This window comes from Spinacia oleracea, chromosome 4, assembly GCF_020520425.1.
Source record: "Spinacia oleracea cultivar Varoflay chromosome 4, BTI_SOV_V1, whole genome shotgun sequence".
Taxonomy (NCBI): domain Eukaryota; kingdom Viridiplantae; phylum Streptophyta; class Magnoliopsida; order Caryophyllales; family Amaranthaceae; genus Spinacia; species Spinacia oleracea.
In genome coordinates, this window is record NC_079490.1 from 181,064,149 (window position 1) to 181,090,419 (window position 26,271).

Sequence of the window (26,271 nt, forward strand, 5' to 3'; positions counted from 1 at the left end):
TATTCTAAATTAATTATCTTCTACTACTATTGATATAGCTAATTAATGGTGGAAGTAGTCAGCCTTTGAAGTAAATTAGTGGAATAAACAAACCTAGAAGATTTATCAGTTTAGTTGGCGATATAAATAATTTTATGTTATACTATTATGGATTAAGTACTAATGATCGATCAAGACAGAAAGTGAAATAAGAAAAACTTTGAATTGGCTTATTCTTAAAGAAAACAAATAAAAGATTAATTAGAATGAAGTAGTCAATTCAAGCTTACAATTTCAATTCTTGTTTGATTTATTCTTAACTTTAGTTTGCGTCTTCGTGACCATATTTCTTGAAAAGTGGAATAAATTGATGTTTGAGGTTTTTTATGAACGGGTACCAATTGTGGATAACTAATTTTTTTTATAGGGAAAATTGTGGATAACTAATTAACTACACCGTGTTGCATTACACCATAATCTACCTAGTTTTATATGCATCCGATAAGTGTTTGAAATTTAAAAAGGCACACAGAATAATACTTATTTGGTTACTTTTTATTGATATGTTTTTTTCTTAGGTTTAATATTTGGTGAATTTAGTAAATATCGTTTAAATTGATTCTCTTTTATATCGTAAATATAAAATGTCTTTGTGTTTAATTAGTTTTAATTTTTCTAGTTTTAGTGAAGGGTAAAATAGGTAATCACTATTAAGTATATTATACTAAACAGACATCAGAAGTGGCTTTTGCAACGGGATTTTTGACCCGTCGTAATTAAGTTGTCATTAAAGATACAAATTCTTGTAGTGTATATGATCAATTTCAGTAAAAGTGTCTATTTATTGAGGATAAAAGTGATCGTGATTAAGGACAACAATGACTCTACTAGAGTTGCGTGTTTAATTTTATTAAGTAATAAACCAGTATATTATTAAGGTAAAATTTATTCATTAATAAAATAGTCATATGACATCTAAAATAAAAATTCAAACTAACAAACACAAAATAATTTGGACCATACGAAATTTCAATTGGGCAAAACCACGATCATTGTGGACTTATAGATGAGATCTGACAATGATGAATACCTTCTTTCATATTGATGTTTGTGTTATAGCTTTCCACCATGGGGGTTTTCAATCTTTTGTAGTTTTCAGATTGAATTAAATATGATTCAATTGATTGTAACCGTAGAACTGATATCTTTTATAACCTCGCACAAATTTTCATCTATAAATCAACTTTTCATCTAAATTAAAAATATAGCTCCAAACTCTCACAAGGTAAGAAATAAGACCCAATAGTTAAAATGGGTAGATAAACCAATTACTTAAGAGTTGCTTATTTAATTTCCCTATTACATCATTCTTGAATAATATTGCCGACCAAACTGATAGATCTTGTAAATTTGTTTACTGATTACTTAGTACTGAGTCCAACAAAAATATATAACTTGATAACAAATAAAATTATTTAAAAAAAACAGAGAAAATGGGAAAAATAATGCTATAAATACCCCCAGCATTTGAAGGCAATTCCTCACAACTCAACTGAAATTACAATTAAACAGCTTTATCAAATAAAAGAAGTTTAGGGAAAAATTAAAATGGAAAAATCTACTTACTTTTTCAGCTTTCTTGCACTTTCTCTCGTTTTCATGCTTGTTATAAGCACTGGTGAGTTTCATTTCATCATAATTTCAATTTCATCATAATTTCAATTTCATCATAGGGAGTAGCGACTGTTTTTTTGGATGTATAGCAGTTCTGTTTTTGTTAACCTATTCTCTCTTATATAGTTATGTGTTAGCTCATTTAGTCTTGGATTAGTATAATTCTTACTTTACTGATTAAAAAAAAAGTCCACTTGTTATTTTAATTATGACGTTCTTAGCAGTAATTAAAATATAAATTTCAACATTATCTGTCAACTTATTTTTGCAATTTAATTTACTCCCTCTGTCCCTTAATACTTGACCTGTTTTGACCGGACACGCTTGCCAACGCATAACTTTGACCACCAATTTCTTTAACTACATATTATAAAAACTTATAAAAATATTAATATTTTGAAAATATATATTAAGATGAAACCAACAATATATTGTATACTAACATTTGTTTTCATACACTATAAATAAAATAGGGTCAAAGTGAATTATGTGAATAGTGCAAAAAGTCAAAACGGGTCGAGTATTAAGGGACGGAGGGAGTAATTTGTTTTCAATTATCATAACTAGTTTTGATGCCCGTGCGATGCACGGGTTTCGTTTTTTTTTTAATAACTATTTTTACTTATATAATTAGGTTGCATTTTGGTGAATATATGGGTTCCGTTGATGCACGGGTTTCGTTTTAAACTATTTTGTTTGCGGAGTTCACCACATAATCAAGTGCGAAACACGAACTTTTATTTTTCAATCGTTCCTACTGGAATTTAAACCATGGATCAAAGAAGTAGCCATTGATAACCAAAATTAAAAGTCAGAGATGTGATTGCGTGTGGGTTATGAATTGAACAATACGATCAATTTATAAGACTTAATCAATTATAAATTTGAATATGATTCGAACTTTCAATTTCTATCTTGAAGAATTATAGTGCATTAGTATTAATTAGTAGGTAACTTGGATTCATGATTTGATTAGAATTCTCAATAGTAAGTACATTGCATTTATATATGCATTAGTAAGTACATATGTATGTTATCACTTAATTATTACCTTAATTATTATTATTATTATTATTATTATTATTATTATTATTATTATTATTATGTAGTTCTATAACAAAAACTAACAATATAAAATTCGTATTTCATATTAATTAAAAGTCTACGATCTAATAGCTAAAGAGTAGAATTATGATAACAAAACCGTAATTATCTTGGAATGTTCTAGGTTATGACGTTATTAGATTCGAATACAAAAATTATACAAAAACCAATCAAAAGAGATTATGTAATTCTTTATTTGCAGACGTAATATGCTTCACACCTTATTATAAGAGTTATTATTTAATTAAATATATTATTTAATTATAAATGTTATATTCTTAATTAAATAACTAAAATATCTACGTGGCACTTGATTTTTTTTTAATTATCTACGTATTTGTTTTTGGATGAAATTGTATATGCGTAATATAAATAAATAAATAATAAAAATATCTACGTGGCACTTAATTATTTATCTACGTGGAACTCGACTTTTTTAATTCAAAATTAAGTTTGAAATCTTATTTTTCATTGGCCGAAACCATTAGATTTTCCACGTGGCGCTCTAATATTGGACTAATGTTTGATTTTAAATTGAATTTTATTTATTTTATTTTAGATTCAGCGCGTCTCCTGTGAGACCAGTCACACCATCAACTTGATGGTGCGACGAGCGCGAAACCAATAGCGTACCTCCCCTAAAACTATATAAAAAAAAGTAACATATCTAAACTATAGAAGTAACATACCTAAACTAAAAATACCTCCTCTAAAATTATTTAAAAAAAAAAAAAAAAAAGTAACATGTCTAAACTATAGAAGTAACATACCTAAACTAAACATGTACCTCCCCTAAAACTATTCCGTATAAAAAAATTAACATGTCCAAACTATAGAATTAATATACCTAAACTAAAAAAAGTACCTTATCTAAAATTATATAAAAAAGTAACATGTCTAAACTATAGAAGTAACATACCTAAACTAAAAAAAATACCTCCACTAAAATTATTATAAAAAAAAAGTAACATGTCTAAACTATAGAAGTAACATACCTAAACTAAGAAGGTATCTCCCCTAAAACTACTCCGTATAAAAAAAATAACATGTATAAACTATAGAATTAACATACTTAAACTAAAAAAAGTACTTCCTCTAAAATTATATATATAAAAAAAAAGTAATATGTCTAAACTATAGAAGTAACATACCTAAACTAAGAAGGTATCTCCCCTAAAACTACTCCGTATAAAAAAAGTAACATCTATAAACTATAGAAATAACATACCTAAACTAAAAAAAGTATCTCCTCTAAAATTATATAAAAAAAAGTAACATGCCTAAACTATAGAAGTAACATACCTAAATTTACAAGTGTGAACTGGTCTCACCATCAGTTAATGGTGAGGACAGTCTCATATAAGAATTTGGGTTTTAGATTAGTATTTGATTTTTGATGAATTTTATTTTAGATTTATTTTTTAATAATATTAGAGTGTTTGATTTTAGATGGAGTTTTATATATTAGTAATTAATTAATTAGAATATCTACGTGGCACCTAATTATTATCTACGTGGCAATCGATTTTTTTAATTCAAAAATAAATTAGAAATCTTATTTTTTATTGGCCGAAACCAATAGTAATCCTAGGTGGCGCTCTAATATTTCAACAAATATGCCTCCTTTTTATATATATATATAAAAAAGAGGCATATCCGATCACATTAATATCTCTTGCACCACACAAAGCTATCTCTACTTAAGTTAATTCCCAGGCCAGCTAGTTATCCGATCACATTCATCGTGTTAATTTTATATTAACAGACGATGATAAAGGTTGCAAGTTGCGACAATTAAATCTTGCGTGTCGGAGTTTAATTATATTGGTACATATAGGCGCCACGTAAGCTATGCGTCATCAGAATAATTTTATTCAATGCAATATTTTTACTATGAAAATATGTAATAAGGTAGTTGAAAGAAGGAAACAAATTAAAATATATATTAAGATTTTTCTACTTTTTTTATAACATCCCTGTATAATAGGTTATATAAGTAAAATATTATAGTTTTCAATTTAAATCATGATACTTAAGCATGTCACCTCATCATTGTGACATTGCTTAAAGATCGCATGTTGCGACCTTTATCGTTTTCGTATACTAATTTCTCCACACAACTCATGCATTATGCATTTTCATGCTACCAAAAATTAAGGCGGAGCTAAAACATAATTAATGTTAATTATATTGACCTTAATTTCTGTTCTATCTTGTTGATTAATGCAAGAAATGCAAACTGCGGAAGCAAAGAGTCCATGCGGATGGATACACAGGGGTAAGGCACCTTGTTTCTTTGGTGATTGTAAGGAAAAGTGCAGGGATTTCTACGGAGCTAAAACCGGAAGATGCACTTATGCTAAACGTACTTTTGGTTGCTTTTGTAACTATGGTTCTTGCAAGCGTCACTGATCCGCTTAACTTCATATAAACCTTATTATATATCCAAGGATGAATGATTACGACTAATTATCATCATACTACGTATAATATATATCCAGTGTGATTTTAACTTTTGTACTATGATTTTCAACCAATGTAACATATATATATATATATATATATACAAATTTGTTCGTGTGTGTTCAAATTTAATACCTATGTAACCGATATAACTTTGAATAAGACTTTTGATAACATAAATTCTTATGTCATTAATGCTAACAAATGCAGAGAAATATCAAGCACAGAGAGAGATATTTTAGAGAGAGAAGCACACCGATTTATGTGTAATTGTATTGCTCAAGCCTCCATCCATTACACCTTGCAAGCCGGCTGCTAATAAAACAAAAAAGGACTGTCACACAGCCGATAACAAAAACGCAAAAAAATCAGCAAAAATAACTCATTGCTAATAATGAGTTGTCCCTAGGAGCAGTGGCGGGCCTTGAACGGTTTTACGAGGGGAGTCGGTAGAAAAAAATTAAGCAATATACTATGTAATTATACAATTATACACAAATTTTAGGGGGCATAATTAAAAATACACTACAAAAATTTTCGGCCGGGGGCACAGTAAAGATCCGCCCCTGCCTATGAGCTGCAATCTCAGATAAGACAAACACTAAAAATACACAAAAAACAGAATTCATAAAATTCCCTTAGCGCACATTCTCATTACACCCCCTCAAGCTGAGAGAGATTTGAGGAGAAGCTCCCAACTTGTGAGTAGAGATTGGTGTTGTTTGACAGACAATACCTTAGTCAGAATGTCAACTATTTGATTAGTGGATTATACATGTTCAGTGATGATTCTCCCTTCTTGAACTTTGTCCTTGATGTAATGACATCCACCTCCAAAATGCTTAGTTCTTTCATGCAAAACGGAGTTGGAAGAGATTGCAAGGGCTGTTTGATTGTCACATTTAAGAATTGTTGGTAGAAGGTTCTTGAGGCCCTGGTCTTTTAGAAAAGTAGACAACCAAGTCCCTTCGCAAGTAGAAATTGCCATTGACCTGTATTCTAGTTCAGTAGAAGAACGGGCCACAACAAATTGTTTTTTTTTTTTTGCTTTCCATGATATAGGAGAGTGGCCTAATAGGATGCAAAACCCTGATGTTGATCTCCTTGACATTGGGAAGTTTTGCCCAATCACTGTCATAGTAGGCAGTGCGGGTGGTAACTGATGTTGATGCTAGCAAGATCGCTTGATTGTAGCTTCCAACTTGGTATCTCAACAATCTTCTTGTTGCTTGCATATGAACTAGGGTGGGGTTGGTGCATGAACTGGCTAAGAAGTTGCATTGTGAGTGCAATATCGGGCCTAATTATGGTCAGATAGATCAACTTCCCTAGGAGTCTCTGATAAGGAGTCCGTGAAGGAAGAATGTCACCCTTGTCTGTAGTTATCTTGATGTTAGGATCCATGGGAGCTGTAATGGTTTAACATGCATCATGTTGTGTTCCTCGAGAAGATCCAAAGTATATATATTTCTTTTGAGAGACAAAGAATCCAGCTGAAGTTCTGTCAATTTTCAAGCCTTAAAAGTAGGTCATTTCACCTAGGTCTTTCATGTGAAATGAGTTACATAACATCAGTTTCAGGGAGTTTATATCTTCCAACCAGTTCCCATGTATTAGTAAATCGTCCACATAGATCAGAATAAGAGTAATACTTGTCTTAGATACCTTGATAAACAAACTATAGTCTGGTTTAGATTGTGTGTATCCGAATTGAATCAGTTTCTCTGAGAGCTTTGAGAACCACTGCCTTGGAGCCTGTTTTAAGCCATATAGGGATTTTCTTATTTTTGCACACGGTTACAGTGGGAGTGGTATGAGAGTTACTATCATAGTTGAGTTGGATCCTGCTTCCATATCTAGTGTACCCTTGCAGCATTTTCATATACACATGAGTTTCAAACAAGTCCTCGTGAAATGCGTTGGTAACATCGATTTGAAATTTATACAAATCCTCAATTACTGCAACAGCAAGAATAGTCCTCACAGTTGTCATCTTTGTAACAGGTGCAATGGTCTCAACATGGTCAACACCATATTATTGTCTATTTCGTAGAACAACAAGTCTAGATTTGTTTTTGTCAATATAACTATCAGGTTTGTACTTTGAGGAAGTTGAGTTACTTACCATGTGGCATTGATCTCAAGTGGATCTAGCTCCATGTTCATTGTATCTACCCATTTATGGTCATTAGTTGCTTGTTTGGAGTACATAGAGTCATGAGTTTTGGTTAAGATGGAAAGAAAATATTGGAATGTGTGTTGTATGACCGTATCTGCCATGTTGGAAATAATCGCAGTGTAAGCTTCTCTTTATCCTGGGATGACAAAGTCCGTGAACCATCTAGGAGATTTTTGAGGTTTGGATTACTTTCTCACAGGTTCAAGTGGTGGTGTATGATGGTGAGGTTGAAGGTTGAGGGGAAGAATGGAGAGGTAAGCCGGCCAACTAGTGAATGAATTGGAGATGTAAGGGCATAGGGCCGGGATACCGTCTTTGTGGAGACTAGATTTGTTGTGTTTTTGTTTGTTGTTCTGTGGTAGGTTGGTAGTGTTCATCAAGATCATCAAGGAACATTTCTAGGTTATCAATATTTGGTTTTATGGAGGTTTTTAGTTCAGGATTAAGTATAGGGTGCATATAGGCCTCTCCAGCATTGGTTTGAAATGGAAAGACATCTTCTTTAAATGTAACATCCCCTGGCACAAATACTTGCATATTCAACATGTTCAACAACCTATAACCTTTTTTGCTAGATGGATAGCCTAGGAACACACACGGTACACCTCTAGGTGAGAATTTATAACTGGTGAATGCGGGATTTGTAGCAAATGCTAGACACCCTAACACTCTCAGGTGTGTATACTCAGGCTTCTTGTTGTACAAAACCTCAAATGGAGTCTTATTTTGTAGTAGCTTCACAGTTTCAAAAAAATACTTACATGGATTGGAGTAGGGGAGGCAAAAAGAAAGAGCAAAGTTTGGAGAGAAAACAACCAAAAATTTGAGAGAAAAATGCAAGTATGACCATTCGGCTAAACTCCTGAAGGGGTATATACAGTCTGCACCTGCGCCAGGGGTAACAGGCAAACGACGGCAGGCGCAACTGCTGCTGCTAAAGCGTATGCGTGGGATTCCCTCCGCACGGTCCTCCGTACTGATTTTACATGCTTTATTGCTACGGTTTTCTGCACCAAGCATCAAACATCAAGTCAAAGAATCTTCCGGAAAATACGGGTATCCTTCTGCTTCGACAACAAAGGCAGCCACATATCTCATGCATCCAAACTCCGAAAAAAAACTCGAATTCAGGCAAAATTCTCTCAGCGGACTCAGGCTCCGGGAAAGTCAAGAAAATATCGAACGTCCAAAAAAATAATCCCCAGAGGGTATTTAATTTCATTTCTAGTGAATTAAGACAAGAACGTCCTAAACGACATTTAAAGTAAATTTCAAGCGCCCAACGGGCTCAACCCAGGTTATTCAAGATTCAAATTTTTTGACGCCAAGCTCGTTGCATGCAAGGTCCGGAAAAGTTTAAACCGTACAAGACCCGAATCACCAAGCCAGTCCAGAGGCAGACTCGACCGTCTTTGTTTCTAACGCTTGTTTTATATAGGTACCGACGTACAAAGAGTGGTCTTATTGCGGAACATCTTGACTGTTCTCTGTCCCATTCGAAAACTTTGACTAGCGCCTTCTTAACCGAACGCTCAGTCAAAGTGGGGGCTTCTGTAGACACCTAAATTTTGTCTCCCCTTAGGGCCGATGACGAAACCATTACCCTAGCTTCAAGGGTGGTGCAATTTCGAGTGGAAGCCCCAATTTCTAAGAAACAATGAACTTATTCTAAGTCCAATTATAAAAATTCCAATTCCCAAGTTCGTTCCCATCCCGGAACTTGGTACAAATTTCAAATTTTGAAATACAAATTCCAAATCTAAACACAATCTATTGAAGAGGATTCCGCCGTTGGTCTACGGAGCATGTTTCCAATCGAAATGACATTAAGTAATCCAAAATCGGGCGCCGACCCACAAAACAGAGCATCACGGGCGCCGACCCGTAGAACCGAGCTCTAACTGTACAAAAACCTCAAAAGAGACGCATTCAAGTCGTAAAATTATAGCCTTACTCCCCAAGTAAGGTATAACATCTTTTACTAAAATCCAAAAGGACGATTATCCTTTAAGTGCCAAGGCGCCTAAAGGATGATCGGCATCGTCCTTCCCTTGTCAGACAATGTTGCGCCAGGTGTCGCAGTACCCTTGTGCCAGGCGCGGGTCACCGTGGCGTTTTCCATCCACTTTTCCTATATAAACCCCCATTTTACAACGTCGATCGTAATGCACAAATCATTCTCTTCAAAACCATCCAAACTTTCTAAAATATACAAGTTCTAAGCATTAAAGGAATTGGGGATAAACATTGGAAACATCATCCTAGCAAAATTAGGTAATCCCAGGCCTTAAATCTCATTATTTCTAATTAGTATGCTTTAATCTTCAAGCTTTTCTGTAATCTCATGATGCTTATGTGACTTCATAACTCACTCAAGTTAGGATTTGTACAAAAGGAGTAACCTTTAAGGGGTTTCATACTTAAATCCCCCTTAAATGGTCTTCCATACTCCATTTCCAAGTTTCAAGTTTCAATCTTTAAGCTTTGTTTAAAAAAAACATGATTAGTAAGTTGAATCTTTCATTCTTGAAAGTTTTCCTTCCAACAATTATCGTCCAAACCTTACAAAAATCCAAGCTTAATTTTATGAATGTTCAATGATGTTTGGAAAAGTGCAAACCCTTTTCCAAACTAGAAAATATGAACGTCAAAGTTTCATGTTCAATATTCAATTCCTACATTCGAAGTTCAATGATGTTTAAATGAGAACAATTTCTCTTTAAACTAGAACCATCAAGTCATGGAGCATAATAAAGATGAGGCCTTTTAACATGAAAAGGTCTAACCTTTAAGAACCTATCCTCTTCAATATTCAAGTTCTTTTTCAATGTTCGATCAAATACAAAATCGATGATACGTTTTAATGAATAACCTATTATTTTAAAATTTGAATCCATGGGAAACCAAGTCATACTTGAACAAGTGTTTCTCGTTTGGATTTCCAACACTACTCATACAATTTCTATTATTGCAAATTCAATTATTTATACTTACATTTCTTATATTGCTTGCTTTAATATTGCACCCTTCAATTTTTCACCTTTATCATTCATTCAATTTGGTTTACACCTAGTCCGTTCTAGGTGGTGATGTATAATTTTATTTATTTGACCCTTTATTTTTTTATTTTGATGCTTTGCTTTATTTTTTATTGCTTTCATCACCCAACATGCTAAATCAACAAAAATACAAGTTCTAATCACGCTTAACAAATATAATTCTTGGACAACCGGACTAGGTTCCCTTTCATTTGACTTAAAGCAAAGTGATAATGTACAAAATTAGCAAACTTGATGTTCAAAAATGCATGCCAAAACCATCCTAAACAAAGTGTCATGATTAGGATCTTCTTACACGAAAATTATCCTTGTCTTTATTAAATCAAACTTGATAATCTGTCTAAATAAGTGTCTCGTTCCCTTATCCAAATTTCTAAGCGGTTTCAACTTTCAAGTCATATGCCTTATCCCGAGTCATGGCCTTTCCAAATAGGACCCTTAAAAATTGTTTGGTGGAAACTCAGTATTCAATAGCCGTAGGGCAATTTCTAAAAGCCATTTTGCACAATTGAGTTTTGATTTTCACGTGTTCAAAATCGAATAACGTCACTAGTCCGAACTTAGCTTTTGAATCCCCTTGGGGGTTTATTAACAAAAATCAAGCCAACACTAATGGTTGGACTTTTCGATAAATCGACCAAGTTTGAGTTTTTGTGATTCCTAAACAGGATTCATCAAAGGCTCGAAACTTACATTAGAAAATCCAAACAAACATATGTACAAACCGCGAGATTACGTAATTCCGCAAAAATCCCCACCACAGTTTGGCTTTCATTCCATTCTCTCACTTCACTCTTTGCTTCAAAATCAAGTAATAAAAGCTATTTGGTTCTTCCCTTAAACACATGTTCAACCACGTACCACCGCCGCTAAGCCGGGCCACTCCTCTTCCACCCCTTGGCACCGATTGACAGCTCCGCCGCCACCTCCCTTCCCTTCTTTATCTCTCTCTTCTCTTTTATCTTTATCTCTCTCGATCTTCTCCTTTATATTTATCTTACTCCTCCCTTATATTTTTCTATCTTAGATCTTGTTTATTTGTTTGATTTTTTTTTAATGATTGAGGTAATTGTTAAGGTAGGTGGTATGATTTTCAAATGGTTTTAGTTGTTTTCGGAGTGTTAGGTTTGCATTCAATGAAGTTAGGGTTTGCTTGGGGTGACTGGGAGGGTGATTCCGGTGGTGGGATGGTGGTTTCGGAGGGGTTTTGGTGGGTTTTCGACAGGGGAAGGGTAGTTTGGGTTGATTTCGGTGTTGATTGGGTGGTTTTGAGGAGGATTGGTGAAATTCCGGTGGTTGGTTGGGTGGTTTTGGTGATGGTTTCGTGATTAAGGAGGGTTTTGGTTAGGAGGCACTGGTGGTTGGTCGGTGGTTAAGGCGGTTCTGGAAATTTGGACGGTGGGTCTGCAGTAGTGTGGTGGTGGTGTCGACGTTGCAGGTGGTGGATGGTGTTTCATGGTTGGTCAAGGGTGCTCAAAGGAAAGAGAATGGAAAATCCTATGGGGTAGGGTATCATTGTAGAGGCATTTGGGGGGTAAGCGAAAAAGAAAACAGGGTAAAGGGAATGATAAAAACCACCAAACAAACAACAACAAATGGAAACAAAATCCATCATTTCTTTTCCCTTTCCTAAACATCCCCAACCAAACAACCCCTTAGTTTTTTCCCTTTTTATGTTTCCTCTTTATTTTGTTAGTTTTGAAAGGTATAATTAAGCCGTTTTTATTATACCTAACTATCTGTATATCCTAAAGCCTTCTAAAAGCAAGAACTTCTATTTTAGAATAGTAAAATTATGCCCTTTCCCCTAACATCCTTCTTTGAAAAATTCAAGTTTCTCTTTTATTATACCTAACTACCGTGTTTTACTGATTACCCTTTTATATTCCAATTACCCTTTCATATTCCAATTACAATTTAACTCTCTTACTTTGCCACTTTTGTGTAGCTAATTCAACCCCTACAAGGTGCTCACCTCATTTTTCATATATAAGCGTGCAGAGTAAGAACTTTCTGCTAAATATGTATAAATGTGATATTTCTTCTTAAGAGAAGGCAACTTTAATAATAATGTTCTGTCAATTTTGGATTTAGTCCATAAAAAATGTTCTCGTGCAGTGAGCTATTTGCTTCGTTTAATTATCTTGGTAAATTATATAGTTTTCAAACTAGGTATTGTCATATTTTTATAAGAAAGGGTAACATTTTACGCTTTGTATTGATTATTTTTCCGTATACAAGTTAAATTTTAGGAAAATTTGGTAATATTAATCCAATCTTTGGCCGATTTTCTTTTATTAATCCCACCTACGACATATTTTTTAATAATCCCACATTTACTATCCAACGACTTTTATTGGGCTTAAGTGACCGGTAACCGGTGAAAAAGTCAACGAGATGGTGATGAATTGATGATGATGACTGAATATTTCGAGAGAGAGTACTACCACGTAGGGACATATTACCGCCTACAACAAGTTTATGACTTATTGGGCCCAATAAAAGTCGTTGGGCAGTGTGGGATTATTAAATAAATGTCGTAGGTGGGGTTAATAAAAGAAAATCGGCCAAAGGTTGGATTAATATTACCAAATTTTACTAAATTTTATACCCCCTCCGTTTCTTTTCTTTATTTATGTATTACATTTTGGGTGTGCAATTTTAATCTTTACGTTTGAAATATTTCCTTTTATATTGTAAAATAAATTCCCTCAATATAATGTCAAAGTCGTATCAATGATTATTTTTATCAATCGAATTCACTAGGGCATTAATTAAATCTCTCACATTTAATGATTGTCCCGCACTTTCTCAAAGCCAGATTTTGGATAAAAGTGAAAACATCATTAATAAACGTAATATGCATTATTTAAGTTAAAAAAAAGGAATTTGTAACCATATTAATCTATACTAATATATTAAAAGGCGTTGTGAAAAACGTTTATGTGCCACGTAATACTCTCCTCATTACGCCACATCATCCACTCACCAAGTGTTAGGTCATGGACAACCAAAAATCAATTCAATAAGGTTCGAACACCAAACTTCAAGTGGTTGATAACTCTCATTACCATCTTAACCAACCACCAATTATGGTTTATCTCTTCACATTAATTTATAAATAAATGTTAACATGAAGTCTAAAACAACTAAATTTTATGTGACTTTTTAATTTCTATGGACTATTTTGGGAAAAAAAATTCATTAAAGCACTATGACAATCATGAAGAAACATGATGTCATAAGTCTCATAAGCATCACCTATATGATTACTCTACATAGCTGCATATATATCTAATTTGGTATTTATTAATTTGACGCATATAGTTCCACGAAAAAACAAATTATACAAATTATAAGATGATATTATTGAAATTTTACTTTCCATGATAAATGACGTAACATTTCTGTGTAGTTGACGAACTTAACAGATGTTTTTCTTTCTATAGAATATAAGTATTTTGGTCAAATATTGAGCTCAAGAAAAATCTAAAATGTTAATTATTCAATGTAGCAACCGGGGCATTGCCAGGGCCACACACTAGTTATTTATTAAATTGCGTACATGATACCAAACGTAAAAGATAAAAAGGGATGGAGGGAGTAGGTTTAAACTAGTTATTTTTGAAAACTTTTCTTCTTTTTCTTTGTTTCCATCATGTTTAATTTGGAAATTAAGATTTATCGTGTTATTCGACGAGTATTCGGCGCGTGATAGCACACTTGAAACCTAGTTTAAACAAGTTTGTATTGTGTTTTATTATCGCGCGCTCGGAACCCAGTTTAAACAAGTTTGTATTGTGTATTATCCATATATATGCACATGAAACGAGTTATGTCGATAAAACAGAAAATCATAAAGAAATGAAAAAATTAGTTTTAAAGCGAAACCAATAAGTTTAACCAATTAATACATATACCAGGTCGGGTCTAGGGTTGAATCAAGGTTGGGCCTAGTACAACCAACATCCCACTAGCCAACTCAATATGAGAGGTAAGAGAAGACTGAAGACATATGGGGTATTTAAAAGGATATCGCACACCTATGCCATGACTAGGGGTGTTCAAAATACCTAATCCGCTATCTCGATACAAATTAATCGGGTATTTTTGTTTTTTTACTTAATTAAATGGGTTGTATACCCGTCCCGCAAGTTTTTCCGAGTATCCCGGTCGCGTCATAAGTCGTCTGATTAATTACACGGTTACTCGAATATCCATTAAAATATTTTTAAAATTTCATGTCATCTGGTTTTATTTTGCTGCCGTACAAAATCACAAGTCTATCTCTCTCATCCACTCCTTCAATTCGCAATCACACAAACTCAATCTCACTCACTTGATCCACCTCACCACGCCACCAATTGTTACGCCAACCCTGCCTCTCCACCACTCTACCACACCAGCCCAGCCGCAACGACGCACCCCTTGTTATTGTTATTGTTGTTGTTGTTGTTGTTGTTGTTGTTGTTGTTGTTGTTGTTGTTGTTGTTGCTGCTGCTGTTGCTGCTGCTGTTTACCCAAGACTTTGCTTTCTTTTGTTAATTATTATGCCCCTTTTAAAATTACACGGGTCTTGTTAGTTGGAGGATATTTCTTTCTTTTTTATAAAGTAAATATTGGATATTAATATGAATATTTAGAAAAAGGTAATGTGAAGATGAATAATTTTACTGATTCTTTTTGTAATTTGCTGGTAAGTCGAGGCATGAAGTTTGATGTCTGATATTCGTACAATCGTACTAACAAGTTAGATTTGGGTACCCAATATTCGGGTACTCGATATTTGCGGGTCGGGGCCTTAATATTCAATACTCGACAAAGCGGGTACCCGCTAATGAACACCCCTAGCCATGACCATGATACGCGTTGTAGTACTTTATTTAAAATTTCAAGGCATACAGTGTATTTATCACTATTCGAAAATTCGAATACAAGCTAATTGTTTGAAGTAATTATTAACCGCAACTAGTATGAAGTACAAGTAATTAAGCTGCATTAATAGCGATCTTCATTCCACCATCGCAATGGCCAGGGAAGGAACAGATGAAATAACTTTGACCCGAGGCCAACCTGATTTTGTCATTTCCAGTTTGGTAAACTTTTGACCCGGCTGGTGCAGTACAACTATCATAACCCTCCTTACTCACTACTACCACATTGTGCATTTCCTTATTATAATTAAATCCTGCAAAATAACTTCACTTTTGTCAAAAATAATTACTTAATTAACTTAATCTAACTCAATAATTAATTAAACATGATTAAGTCCCTTTCCATATGAAATGAAACGATTTTCTAGTATCTAAAATTGGTTCACCGATGACGGTGCTCTAAAGCATAGAGAAAGCGATGCGAGAAACAAAATAGGAAAACTGACCTAACACATCACCGACTTTGAAGGACTTGCCATTAGGCCAATTGTTGACATTAAAGGTCCATCCAGCAACGTCGCCTACGGTGAAATCAGTTGCAACGACAGGCTTGGTAATAGTTAGGAGGCACAGTATGGCTACTCCAAGAAACAAACCTAGTTTTGCACTGCAAATTCCCTGGGCCATTTTAAAAAAATGAAAATTAATTCCTAAACAAAAAATTTAGAATTGGAGGGAGTTAGCTGGGAAGAGATTAGAAAGAAGATATAATTGAGTTAGTTTTGTGTATAGGTTGGATTGAAGAAATAGTATTTATAGGGGTAGGAAATTAGATCAATTACATTTATAAGGAAATAAATCATGGTTATTCTTTGATACAAAAAGATATTATGGTAATATCAAATATGATTATGTACATACTATATAAAAGGAAATAAATCATGGTTTTTTTTTTTTTTGGTGCAAACATAAACCATGCATGGTGAAATCAAATATGATTATGTACTTCAAAAATATGCTTTTTTTTTTTTTTTGACAAGGAAAAAAAACCAGGTTAACCCCTTTGATAGGGCATACCTAACTCATCCTTTCGGATGATGAGGGAGAGGGAATGATCAAAAGACGAAAACCATAACGACATAGTAGGACAAGAGCTTCCTTTTGCCGCCAAGAAATCCGTCGCTTGATTTGCTTCCCGGTAATTAACAATGAATGATCGAAAATGAATCCAAATTCGATAAATCCCGACTAGCATCTTCAATGAGCCCACTAATCTCCCACGGGACCTGCCAAATCCGATTCATCGATTTGTTCACCACCAAGTTATCCCTTCAATAATAAGATTTTTGTACCCCATCGCCACCGCACTTTTGATTCCTTCTCGGAGTGCTGAAGCTTCAGCAAAAAGGATGGAGTCCTCCGGGTGAAGAGCTTTGGCTTCCGCCACTAATAACGCTCCTTCATCATTGCGAATAACAAACCCCAAACTTGTGGAGAAATTTCCTCTTTTGGCTCCATCGAAATTTAATTTGAAGCAACCTGAAGGAGGTCGAATCCAAGACACTTGTTTTTTTGCCTGAACCGCACTTTTCTTAGAAAGGGAGGAAGGAAAAGCTTGATCTTCAATGTTGGACCACGTCTTTATGTGGTTAATGATTAAACAACTAATTTCCGTGACTGAACTTGTTTCATTTTTAAAAACTATGGCATTTCTAGTATACCAAACATACCACCAAATTGTAGTTAATTTTGCTGTGGAATCCCACCCTAGGGAGTCCTTAATGTGAATTAAGTTATCAAGCAAGGAGATATTGGGATCCAGGGAAGGGAGACACCAACCATGTAAATGGTTGAGATGGATGAGAAGATCCTCTCCGAATGGGCAAGTGAGGAACAAATGTTCACTAGTTTCCGTGTGGTGGGAGCAAAATTGGCATTCTAGAGGAACCGAAACATGGCTTCTAAAAAGTCTTTCTTTTGAGGGGAGAGCATCACTACAAATTTTCCAAATAAAATTTTTAATTTTAGGGGCTACATTTAGTTTCCAAATCCAGTCGAAAGGAACTCTATTTTCCTTTCCTAGATAAAGACCTTGCACTAAGCAAGCAGCCGTTTTAGTTGAAAAGTTGCCACTTGGGTCAAGGCCCCAAAACATTTTATCTTCAATATCATTCCTAGGAATAGGGATTGCCATTATTTTGGTCATTATAGTGGGGGAAACCACTCGTCTTAATTTATGTGCATCCCATTGCTTATCTGAGGTTATGAATTCTGAAACTTTTTGTTTTTCGTGGGTTTGGTGACTAGTAGAGAAATTTCTAATGGGGGAGGGAAAAACCCAATTATCTTCCCAGAATTCAATATTCGTTCCTTTCCCTACTTGCCACCGAATTCCTTTTTTGAGGATGGGTCTCAACTTCATTAGATTACGCCATTGCCAAGAAACACTTGAAGACGGGATGTAATCTAACAACGAAACACTTTTAAGATATTTCTTTTTAACAAGTTGTACCTAGAGATTTTCTGGGGAAGAAAGAATCCTCCATAGGAGCTTTAGGTGCATGGCTTTATTGTTTACTTCCGCCTTCCTAAAACCTAAGCCTCCCAAGCTCTTTGGTTTACAAATCCGATCCCAACTGACCAAATTCGGAGATTTTGAAGTTGGGTCTTTATTCCAAAAGAATTGTCTATATATTTTGTCTAACTTGATGTTTATGGAATGTGAGAGAGTGAAACTTTTCATTTGGTAGTTAGCTTTAGACGCGACATTTGACTGGATTAGGATTGACCTTCCGGCTTGGGAAAGGGAATTAGCTTTCCACTTGGTTAGTTGATTTTGAGTGGATGTGAGAATGCTAGCAAAAGTTTCATTTGTCACTCTACTATCAATAATTGGGCACCCAAGATAGTTACCAAGGGAGCTTGAATTTTCCATTTGGAGAATTATCTTAAACTCCTCTATGTCATTTTGGGGGACATTCTTAGTGCACTGGAATGCAGATTTATTATAGTTGACTAGTTGGCCTGACATTTGGCAATATTTATTTAGGATAGTTTTTATAATTTGACAACTTTGAGTAGAGGCTTTAGCAAATATCATTGTGTCATCTGCAAAGGTGAGAAAGGGAATTTTCATGCGTGAATGGCCTGGAGTAATCCCTAGTAGCTTTTGGCCAGTAAAGCAATTAGAGCTGAGTTGTCTAGCTAAAAGTTCTGCACACAGAATAAAAAGATATGGAGATAAGGGGTCTCCTTGTCTTATCCCTCGAGAAGGGTAGAACTGGTCAGTTGGAGTACCATTGACAAGGACTGAGAAGGAAACTAAGGAAATACATTCTTTTATCCAACTTATCCATTTCTCATGAAATCCTAATTTCGCAAGAGTTTCAAGGATATAGCTCCATTCTAGTCTATCATATGCTTTCTCCATATCTAACTTAATTGCAATCCACCCTCCTTTGCCGGTTTTGTTTTTGAAAGAGTGAAAAACTTCGTGTGCTAGCAAAATGTTATCTTGGATTAGTTTTTCTGGTGTAAACGCTCCTTGGAGAGGGTGGATGAGCTTCTCTAACACAACTTTAAGCCTGTTTACTAAAACTTTTGAGATAATTTTGTAGATCGTAGAACAAAGGCTAATAGGTCTGAAATGATTAGCTGCCTCCGGATTATCAATTTTCGGAATTAGAGCAATAAAAGTGTGATTAATTTCCTTCAATAACTTTCCAGAATGAAAAAAAGCCTTAACCGCCTTTAACACCGAGTTGCCTACAATTGGCCAATATTTTTGGAAGAAGAAGGGTGGGTACCCATCCGGGCCCGGAGCTTTATCTGGGTCTAATTGAAAAACTGCCTCTTTAATTTCTTGATCTGATACATGCTTTATTAGCTCATTATTATCTTGCTGCGTAATTAGAGAATCTAACAAGGTGAAGTCCACATGCTTACTAAAGTGGCAATTAGAGTTTTTAGTAAATCTTGTTGCAAACTCGTTTTTTATCGTTTCACTAATGCTTGAAAGATTGTTAATAATGACACCATCTTTATCTATAAACTTTTTGATAGTAGCTTTATTTTTTCTGATTGTGGTATGAGCTTGGAAGTATTTATTGTTTTGGTCTCCTAGCTTAACCTCGTTGGCTTTTGCTTTCTGCTTCCAGTATGAGTTTGAGAAATTAAAAAGGCTCGCCCTTTTCTTTAAGAGAATATCCTGACCGCGAATTAGTCTAATATTGTCAGGCTCTTGAGTTAGAATTTGTTGAATTTTTTCTAGCTTGGATTCCACTTCTCTTTGTTGTCTAAATATGTTTCCATATTTGGTGGAGTTCCACTTTTTAGCTTCTTTTTTTAGCAACTTAAATTTCTGGGTTAGGCAATACATATATGTTAGAGCCAATAAACTTTGTGGCCCAAGTTTTTCTTACCAAATTAATGAAGTCTTTATGAGACGCCCACATTTTTTCAAATCTAAATGGAGGGGCTTTAGCATTATTTGTATTGTCAACTGAGACTGAAATCGGACAATGGTCTGAAGAGGAGAAAATATGATGTATGATTCTTGCATTTCTAAATTTGGTTAACCATTCTATATTTGCCATACCACGATCTAATCTTTCAAGAATATTATCCGTGCCTGACTTCTTTTTTCTCTAGGTGAAACGAGAACCTACATAAGGAATTTCTAAGCAATTTACTTTCAACTTTATATAATTGATTCTGTTGAATCTTGACTGAGTTGCAATCCGTCCTCCTGTTTTATCATCTTTGTTACTAATTTCATTAAAGTCCCCTAAGAGTAAAAAGGGAAGGTTAAGCGAATTTACATACTCAGAGAGTTCATCCCAGAATTGATCTTTATCCTCTGATCTTGCTGGTGCATATATAAAAATAAGGCAATATGTGAAATTGCAGTTACTTAGATAAATACTACACGATACAAATCTTGCTGACTTGTGCAAAATGGATAAAGTGAAAGGATTAAGTCTTGAATCCTTCCACATTATCCATAGCCCACCGGAAATTAAAGCCTAATGTTGGGATAAATTCAAAGCTAGAAAAACCACAATTAGCAACATCATTGACTGATGGGGGGACTTGAGATTTTGTCTCACAAATGGCCATTACTGAAATAAAGTTTGATAAGCAGAAGTCTTTAATTTCGGCTAACACATTTTTCCTTCTAATTCCTCTAACATTCCAAAATCCAATACTCATTTAATAACAGATAAGGCTTGAGATAAGGTGGCTTGTTGCATCCATTCTTGATCAAAAATACCATTTTTACTAACAAGTGCCGTCTGAAGGCAAACTACAATAGTCTGACAACTATTATACAAATATGAGAAAAAGAAGCTTCCAATCCAATAGCTTCTATAGCCTAGATTGAAGTTTTTGTCCAAATCGCAACAACCCCCAAACCAATAGCTTCCGCAGCCTAGTTTGGGGTTTTTAGAGAAAACAATTAATTGATGGGAGCTTATACCAAACAGTTGATAATCCAAGTTTACAAAGATGCAAGGGCTAGATAAAGTCCGTATACTAAATAAATTCCAAACTCCATTTACTCCATTTATACCAAACAGGCTAAAGCAAGTATTACTTTGAACAATTGCATCTAGGAAAATTTTACAACTCCAACAATATGTCAAGACTATAACAAAGGGCCTAAAAGTTCTAGTACTAATTGGTTCTTCTCCAAGGAGTTTTCTAAAGAGATAGGAACTAGATAAAGTATTTAAAATAAAACAATGCCATAATTTGTAAATACCAAAAGAAAATCTAGTCCAAACAGACGAGGAGACTATGATCAAAGGGCTAAATAGACTACAAACATGAAGTGTATACAAGGAGGTTGATTGAGAACAGATAACGATTTCTTTAGGGATATAGCTTGAGAGATGGAGGAAAGTAGAAACACCTGATTGTTGAACAGGAAGAGATTTGGGCATAGTACTCTTCACCGGTGCAACCTTCCCGGCATGCGACGATCGTACAAATGATGAAACCGCCGCGAACTCCGTCCCAGCACCGGATGTAGAGAAATGGCCTCCAAAGTCATTTGCGGCTACTCTAGATCTGAAAGAAGACCACCCGAAAATTGGTATGTTGAACTCGACACCTTCTTTGGAGCAGAAAATGGCATAGTTTAAGATCCGATCTACACAAGATTGGGAATTGAGAAATTTGTATATCAAAAGACGCCATCTTAACCAATCAAATAGAAGAAGCTCATCCCAATTGATGGTAAATGGCAGAAAACCTGGGAATATTACTAAAAATAAAGAATGAAATTTCTGGCTTTTAGGTATTACCCATTTCCAATTGAAATTGGGGGAAAAGGGTTGAGAAGAAATTTTAGACTTGGGGTGATAAAATCTGCAATTGTTACTGATTTTAGATGGGTAATGTTGTGAATAGACATAGATTAACAAACAGATTCCATAAAGAATGTAGAAAGATTGGAGTTGTTGGCTAGGGTTTCTCGGTTTTTCTTGGTTTTCTCTTGTTTCTTTTCTCTTTCTCTCACTAACTTTCTCTCTCATTTTTACTACTTTTTAGCTTTCAAAAAATATGCTTATGATATTGGAGATGCATGCATATTACATCCGTTTCATAAAGATCTTTACGGTTACTATTTGCATAAATATTAAAACAAAAATAGAAAAGTTGGTTAAATGTAATAAAATATGGATAAAGTAAGAAAAATGGGTAAAAATATAGGTGGGTGTAAGAAAAAAAATTAATGAAGTAAGAGAAAGCTAGTGGGTGGAAATTGTAAATATTGTGGGGTAAGAAAAGGAAGGCAGTATTCTCTCAAAAAAAAAAGGAAGGTAGTATTCTCTCAAAAAAAAAGGAAGGTAGTAAATTTACATGTCCAAAAATAGAAGAAAACAAAATGTAAGAAAATTATGAAACAGACTAAACCGGAAACTGTGAAGATCATTTTTAACAGAGGTAGTATGGCACAATGTTTCCGACTGTTACAAGCTTAAGAGAAAGCTCAAAAGAGAAGAAAATGAAAAGAAATAGGAAACATCCAAAATTAATGTTTTTGATTCAGATTCTGAAATTGTTCGATCTTTTTGCTACTTCTCATTGTAGAAGTAGAAATTCAAATTTGGTACTTGATTCTGGTTGAGCTTACCATGTTTGTTCTCAACAAGATCTCTTTGTTGATTATCAATCAATAAAGAATGGTTCTATTTTATGGGCGCCGGTTGCCATTGCAAAATTCATGGAGTAGGCTTTGTACGGATCAAGGCACATGATGGGGAAATTAGAACATTATCTAATATTCGTCATTTTCCTGCCATGAAACAAAATATAATCTCAATGGGAACTCTTGATTCTAAGGGGAACAAAATTTCAACTCAAGGTGGAGTTCTCAAAGTCTTTAAAGGTGCTCATGAAATTATGAAGGTCATTGAACATAGAAATCTCTATTTACTTCAGGGTACTTCAATCCCCGCTTCATCATACCAAGCTCCAATTTGGTGTTGGCGTCCACGTCAAATGAGTTTATACTTGCCACCTTCTACTCATAAGCCCGAAGATCATTCGGATTTAGCGCATGACATATCTGCTTAATACCCTTCGGGGTTCTTACCACGAGTACACAATAATGGAATTTGTGACAAGGTGGAGAATTTTGGGAGTATGTCACAAATCCTAATTACTACAAGTAATAATTAATTATTTACTTGGTCACCTAGGCTTGAAGACCCTTGGCCTCCAAGTTTGTAATATTTTGGCTCCAAGGCCAAGTGTCACGGTCCGAATGTTTTGACACCGGATCCGTGCGGCGGCCTCTTGCCTATTGGTGGCAAGGAGGCGAGCCATGTGCGGAATGAGTGTCTTGTGACTCGTAGGTGCACGAATAAGCGTCTGATTCTGAAAGGGCACTCTTCCCTATTGGCGACAAGAGCGAGGGTCGAGGGTCGAACGGGGCGCTTGTGTGCGCACAGCAGGCACAAGCGGGACCGTCGACGAGAGTTTATCTGTTTTGAGGGACTTTGGTGGGTCTTGGAAAGCTTAAAAGCATGTGACAACACAACTATAAAGGCTAGCAACAACACATGAATTAAGCAAAGGCAACTTCTGATGAGAGGTATTGGTTCATACCCCTCATAGAGGTTTATTTTGAATTAGCTAAAACTTCCCAGTGAACACTGGAATTACAGAAACATAATAATTCTATCTAGAGCCTAGAAAACTATTAGAAAGATCCTAGAAAGCACTAGATAAGCCAAATACAAGTAAAGGAAGGTTGGATTCTAACACCAAGGCTACCTCTTCTAGTATAAATACCCATTATGCTCCCCTATCTTGTATCACCCAACACACAAAAACCACACATCGATCATATACTACTTCGACAGTCATACCATAATATTGTGTCATTCGAGGTTGTACTCTCATGCTACTTTTTTTATACATTGGATAATCAGGGCTCGTCGTTTGTGGGTTGTTTACCTCTTTTGAGAATTTTTCGCACGTTAGTTTGTGTGTACCTTTTTTCTTTATCTTGTTTATCTTTTGTCTTTTTTTTTTCTCAATCTCTTTTTTTGCTTCCGCCTGCGCTTCTAAGCCGAACACTTATACAGAGAAATTGAAAGCTTCACAAGCTTTACTTGCGCAGCAGAAAGTCATCAGATGGAGTTGTTCCATCCCAAGGGCTAATTGCTACATTGAGATTGCTCCTAGCTAATCTTGGAAAAACACTGAAATTGTTCCTTGCTAATCTTTGGAGGTCAAGGGTGCCTAACCAATAACCATGGATTGGAAAGAACACAATTATCTTGATTTTATCATATGATTCTTCTCAAAACTCAAAATACTGTACATATTTCTTGCTTTTGTGACCACTTTATTTGTAACATATTTAGGGATTTTGGGAATAGCTTGTGATTGTTTTGTTATACTCTGAGTGAAAACCAATATTTTTTTATTTAAAGGCTCCCCGTCTACATGTTCATGCTGATTAGTTTCGTTAAAGTGTCTGTCAGATTAATTGAATCCGGTTAGATAGCCTGCAATGGTCTTTAATTTTTAACTTTGCGGCTTTGCTCATGGTATTGGTAAGTACGTGTAAAGCTCGTGCTAATACACTCATACTACTATAAAGTATGTACTGTGTATGAAAGGTAATTGATTGTGTTATTTCAGCGAGAATAATACATCATTTATATAGTACAGCTACATGACAACCCTAGGTACATTAGTCAAAGCCTAATATGGAAAATAAGATAATATCCTTGAAAAGATATTATTTACAAGAATAATATACTGAAAGATATTCTATGTTAAGTAAAGAGAATTATTTACATAACTGATAGTCAGAGAATAATATCAAGATATTACTTGATTTTATCTCTTATATGCCCCCGCAAGACGGACGGTGGGTCTGAGAGTCCGATCTTGGATAGAAGGAAGTCCATCCTTGGTCTTGACAGTGGCTTGGTAAGAAAGTCCGCGAGTTGATCGCCAGTAGGTATATGGACTACACGTAGTAAGCCATTCTGAACCTGCTCTCGAATAAAATAGAATGCTATGGCAAGATGCTTCATTTTTGAGTGAAATACCGGGTTCGCGCTAAGGTGTGTGGCACTAAGATTATCACAGTATATTACGGGAGTATGAGTCAGGGGAATGCCCATCTCCTTGAGCAAGTTTTGAACCCACATGAGTTCTAAAGTGGTGGTAGAAACCGCTCGATATTCAGCTTCAGTTGATGATTTGGCAATGGACTTTTGCTTCTTAGAGCACCAAGTAAGAGGGTTGCGGCCTAAAAAGACAACATGACCCATGGTGGAAGTGTAGTCATCTCTATCTCCTGCCCAGTCGGCATCGGCAAAGGCATGTAGAGTAAATGTTGAGTCCTTGTAAATGTTGATACCTTTGTCTAGAGTACCATTTAAGTACCTGAGGAGACGCTTAAGAGCAGCCCAATGATCGAATGTTGGGCAGTGCATGAATTGCGATAGCTTGTTCACAGCATAGGCGACATCGGGCCTTGTGAGAGTGAGGTATTGGAGGCTGCCTACAGCAGCTCTATATGCCTTTGGTTCATCAAGAGTAACACCAGCACCTGAGGTCAAGTGGTGTGTGGTGATCATCGGAGTTGGCGTCGAGTTGGAGTCGAGCATGCCCATTCTTTCTAGCAAGTCAATAATGTACCGTTGTTGACTTAGGAAAAGACCATGAGAGGTAGGTATTACCTCAACACCAAGAAAGTAGGAGAGGTCACCAAGGTCCTTTAATAAAAACCTGTTTGCAAATGACTTAATAAACAACTCAATGTGGTTAGGATTAGGGCCAGTGACAATTATGTCATCAACATACACAATAAGATAAATAGGTGTAGTAGCATGATGTAGGATAAATAGTGAAGTATCCGAGACACATCGTGTGAAACCTTGTCCCACAAGATAATTCGTGAGTTCGGTGTACCAAGCCCGAGGTGCTTGTTTTAGGCCATAAATAGCCTTCTTGAGTTTACATACATGAGAAGGAAATTTCTCATAAATGAACCCTGGAGGTTGAGACATATATACTTCCTCATGTAGGGTGCCCTGTAAAAAAGCATTGTTAATATCAAGTTGTCGGAGCTGCCAGTTTTGTGTCACTGCAATGCTAAGGAGAGTTCTAATTGTAGCTGGTTTTACTACCGGGCTAAAGGTTTCGGTGTAATCAATGCCTGGTCTTTGTTGGAATCCCTTGGCTACAAGTCGAGCTTTGTAGCGTTCTATTACTCCTTTCTTAGTGTATTTTATTCGAAAAATCCACTTACATTTAACAACATTTTGAACCGTTTCAGAACTAGTCAAGTCCCATGTACCCAATTTATATAGGGAATCAAGCTCTTCTTGCATTACCTGCTTTCATAAATGATCCTTCAATGCTTGTTGTACTGTTTTAGGAGGAGATGGTTTTGATCCCGTAG

General features: G+C 35.3%; 1 protein-coding gene and 1 long non-coding RNA gene across 2 annotated transcripts; one reads left to right on the forward strand and one right to left on the reverse strand.

The window, feature by feature from the left end:
* The first annotated feature begins 1,464 nt into the window (after nt 1–1,464).
* Nucleotides 1,465–5,400, forward strand: LOC130459665 (uncharacterized). The gene is made up of 2 exons (XR_008919233.1): nt 1,465–1,657; nt 4,988–5,400. It is a non-coding gene; the product is annotated as an uncharacterized lncRNA (long non-coding RNA).
* Nucleotides 5,401–15,342: 9,942 nt separating this feature from the next.
* LOC110781818 (basic blue protein-like) lies at nt 15,343–16,096 on the reverse strand. Its single transcript, XM_021985868.2, has 2 exons — nt 15,839–16,096; nt 15,343–15,646 (listed from the first exon to the last, which is right to left on the reverse strand). The coding sequence occupies exons 1-2, from the start codon at nt 16,017–16,019 to the stop codon at nt 15,447–15,449; spliced, it is 381 nt and encodes a 126-aa protein (XP_021841560.1). The 5' UTR covers nt 16,020–16,096; the 3' UTR covers nt 15,343–15,446.
* Nucleotides 16,097–26,271: the final 10,175 nt, after the last annotated feature.

Bases quoted from the DNA above. Each gene is read 5' to 3' on its own strand.
- LOC110781818 (XM_021985868.2), bottom strand. From the start codon at position 16,019: ATGGCCCAGGGAATTTGCAGTGCAAAACTAGGTTTGTTTCTTGGAGTA. The intron at 15,647-15,838 runs GTCAGTTTTCCT...GTTATTTTGCAG, and splicing joins CAAAGTCGGTGATGTGTTAG to GATTTAATTATAATAAGGAA.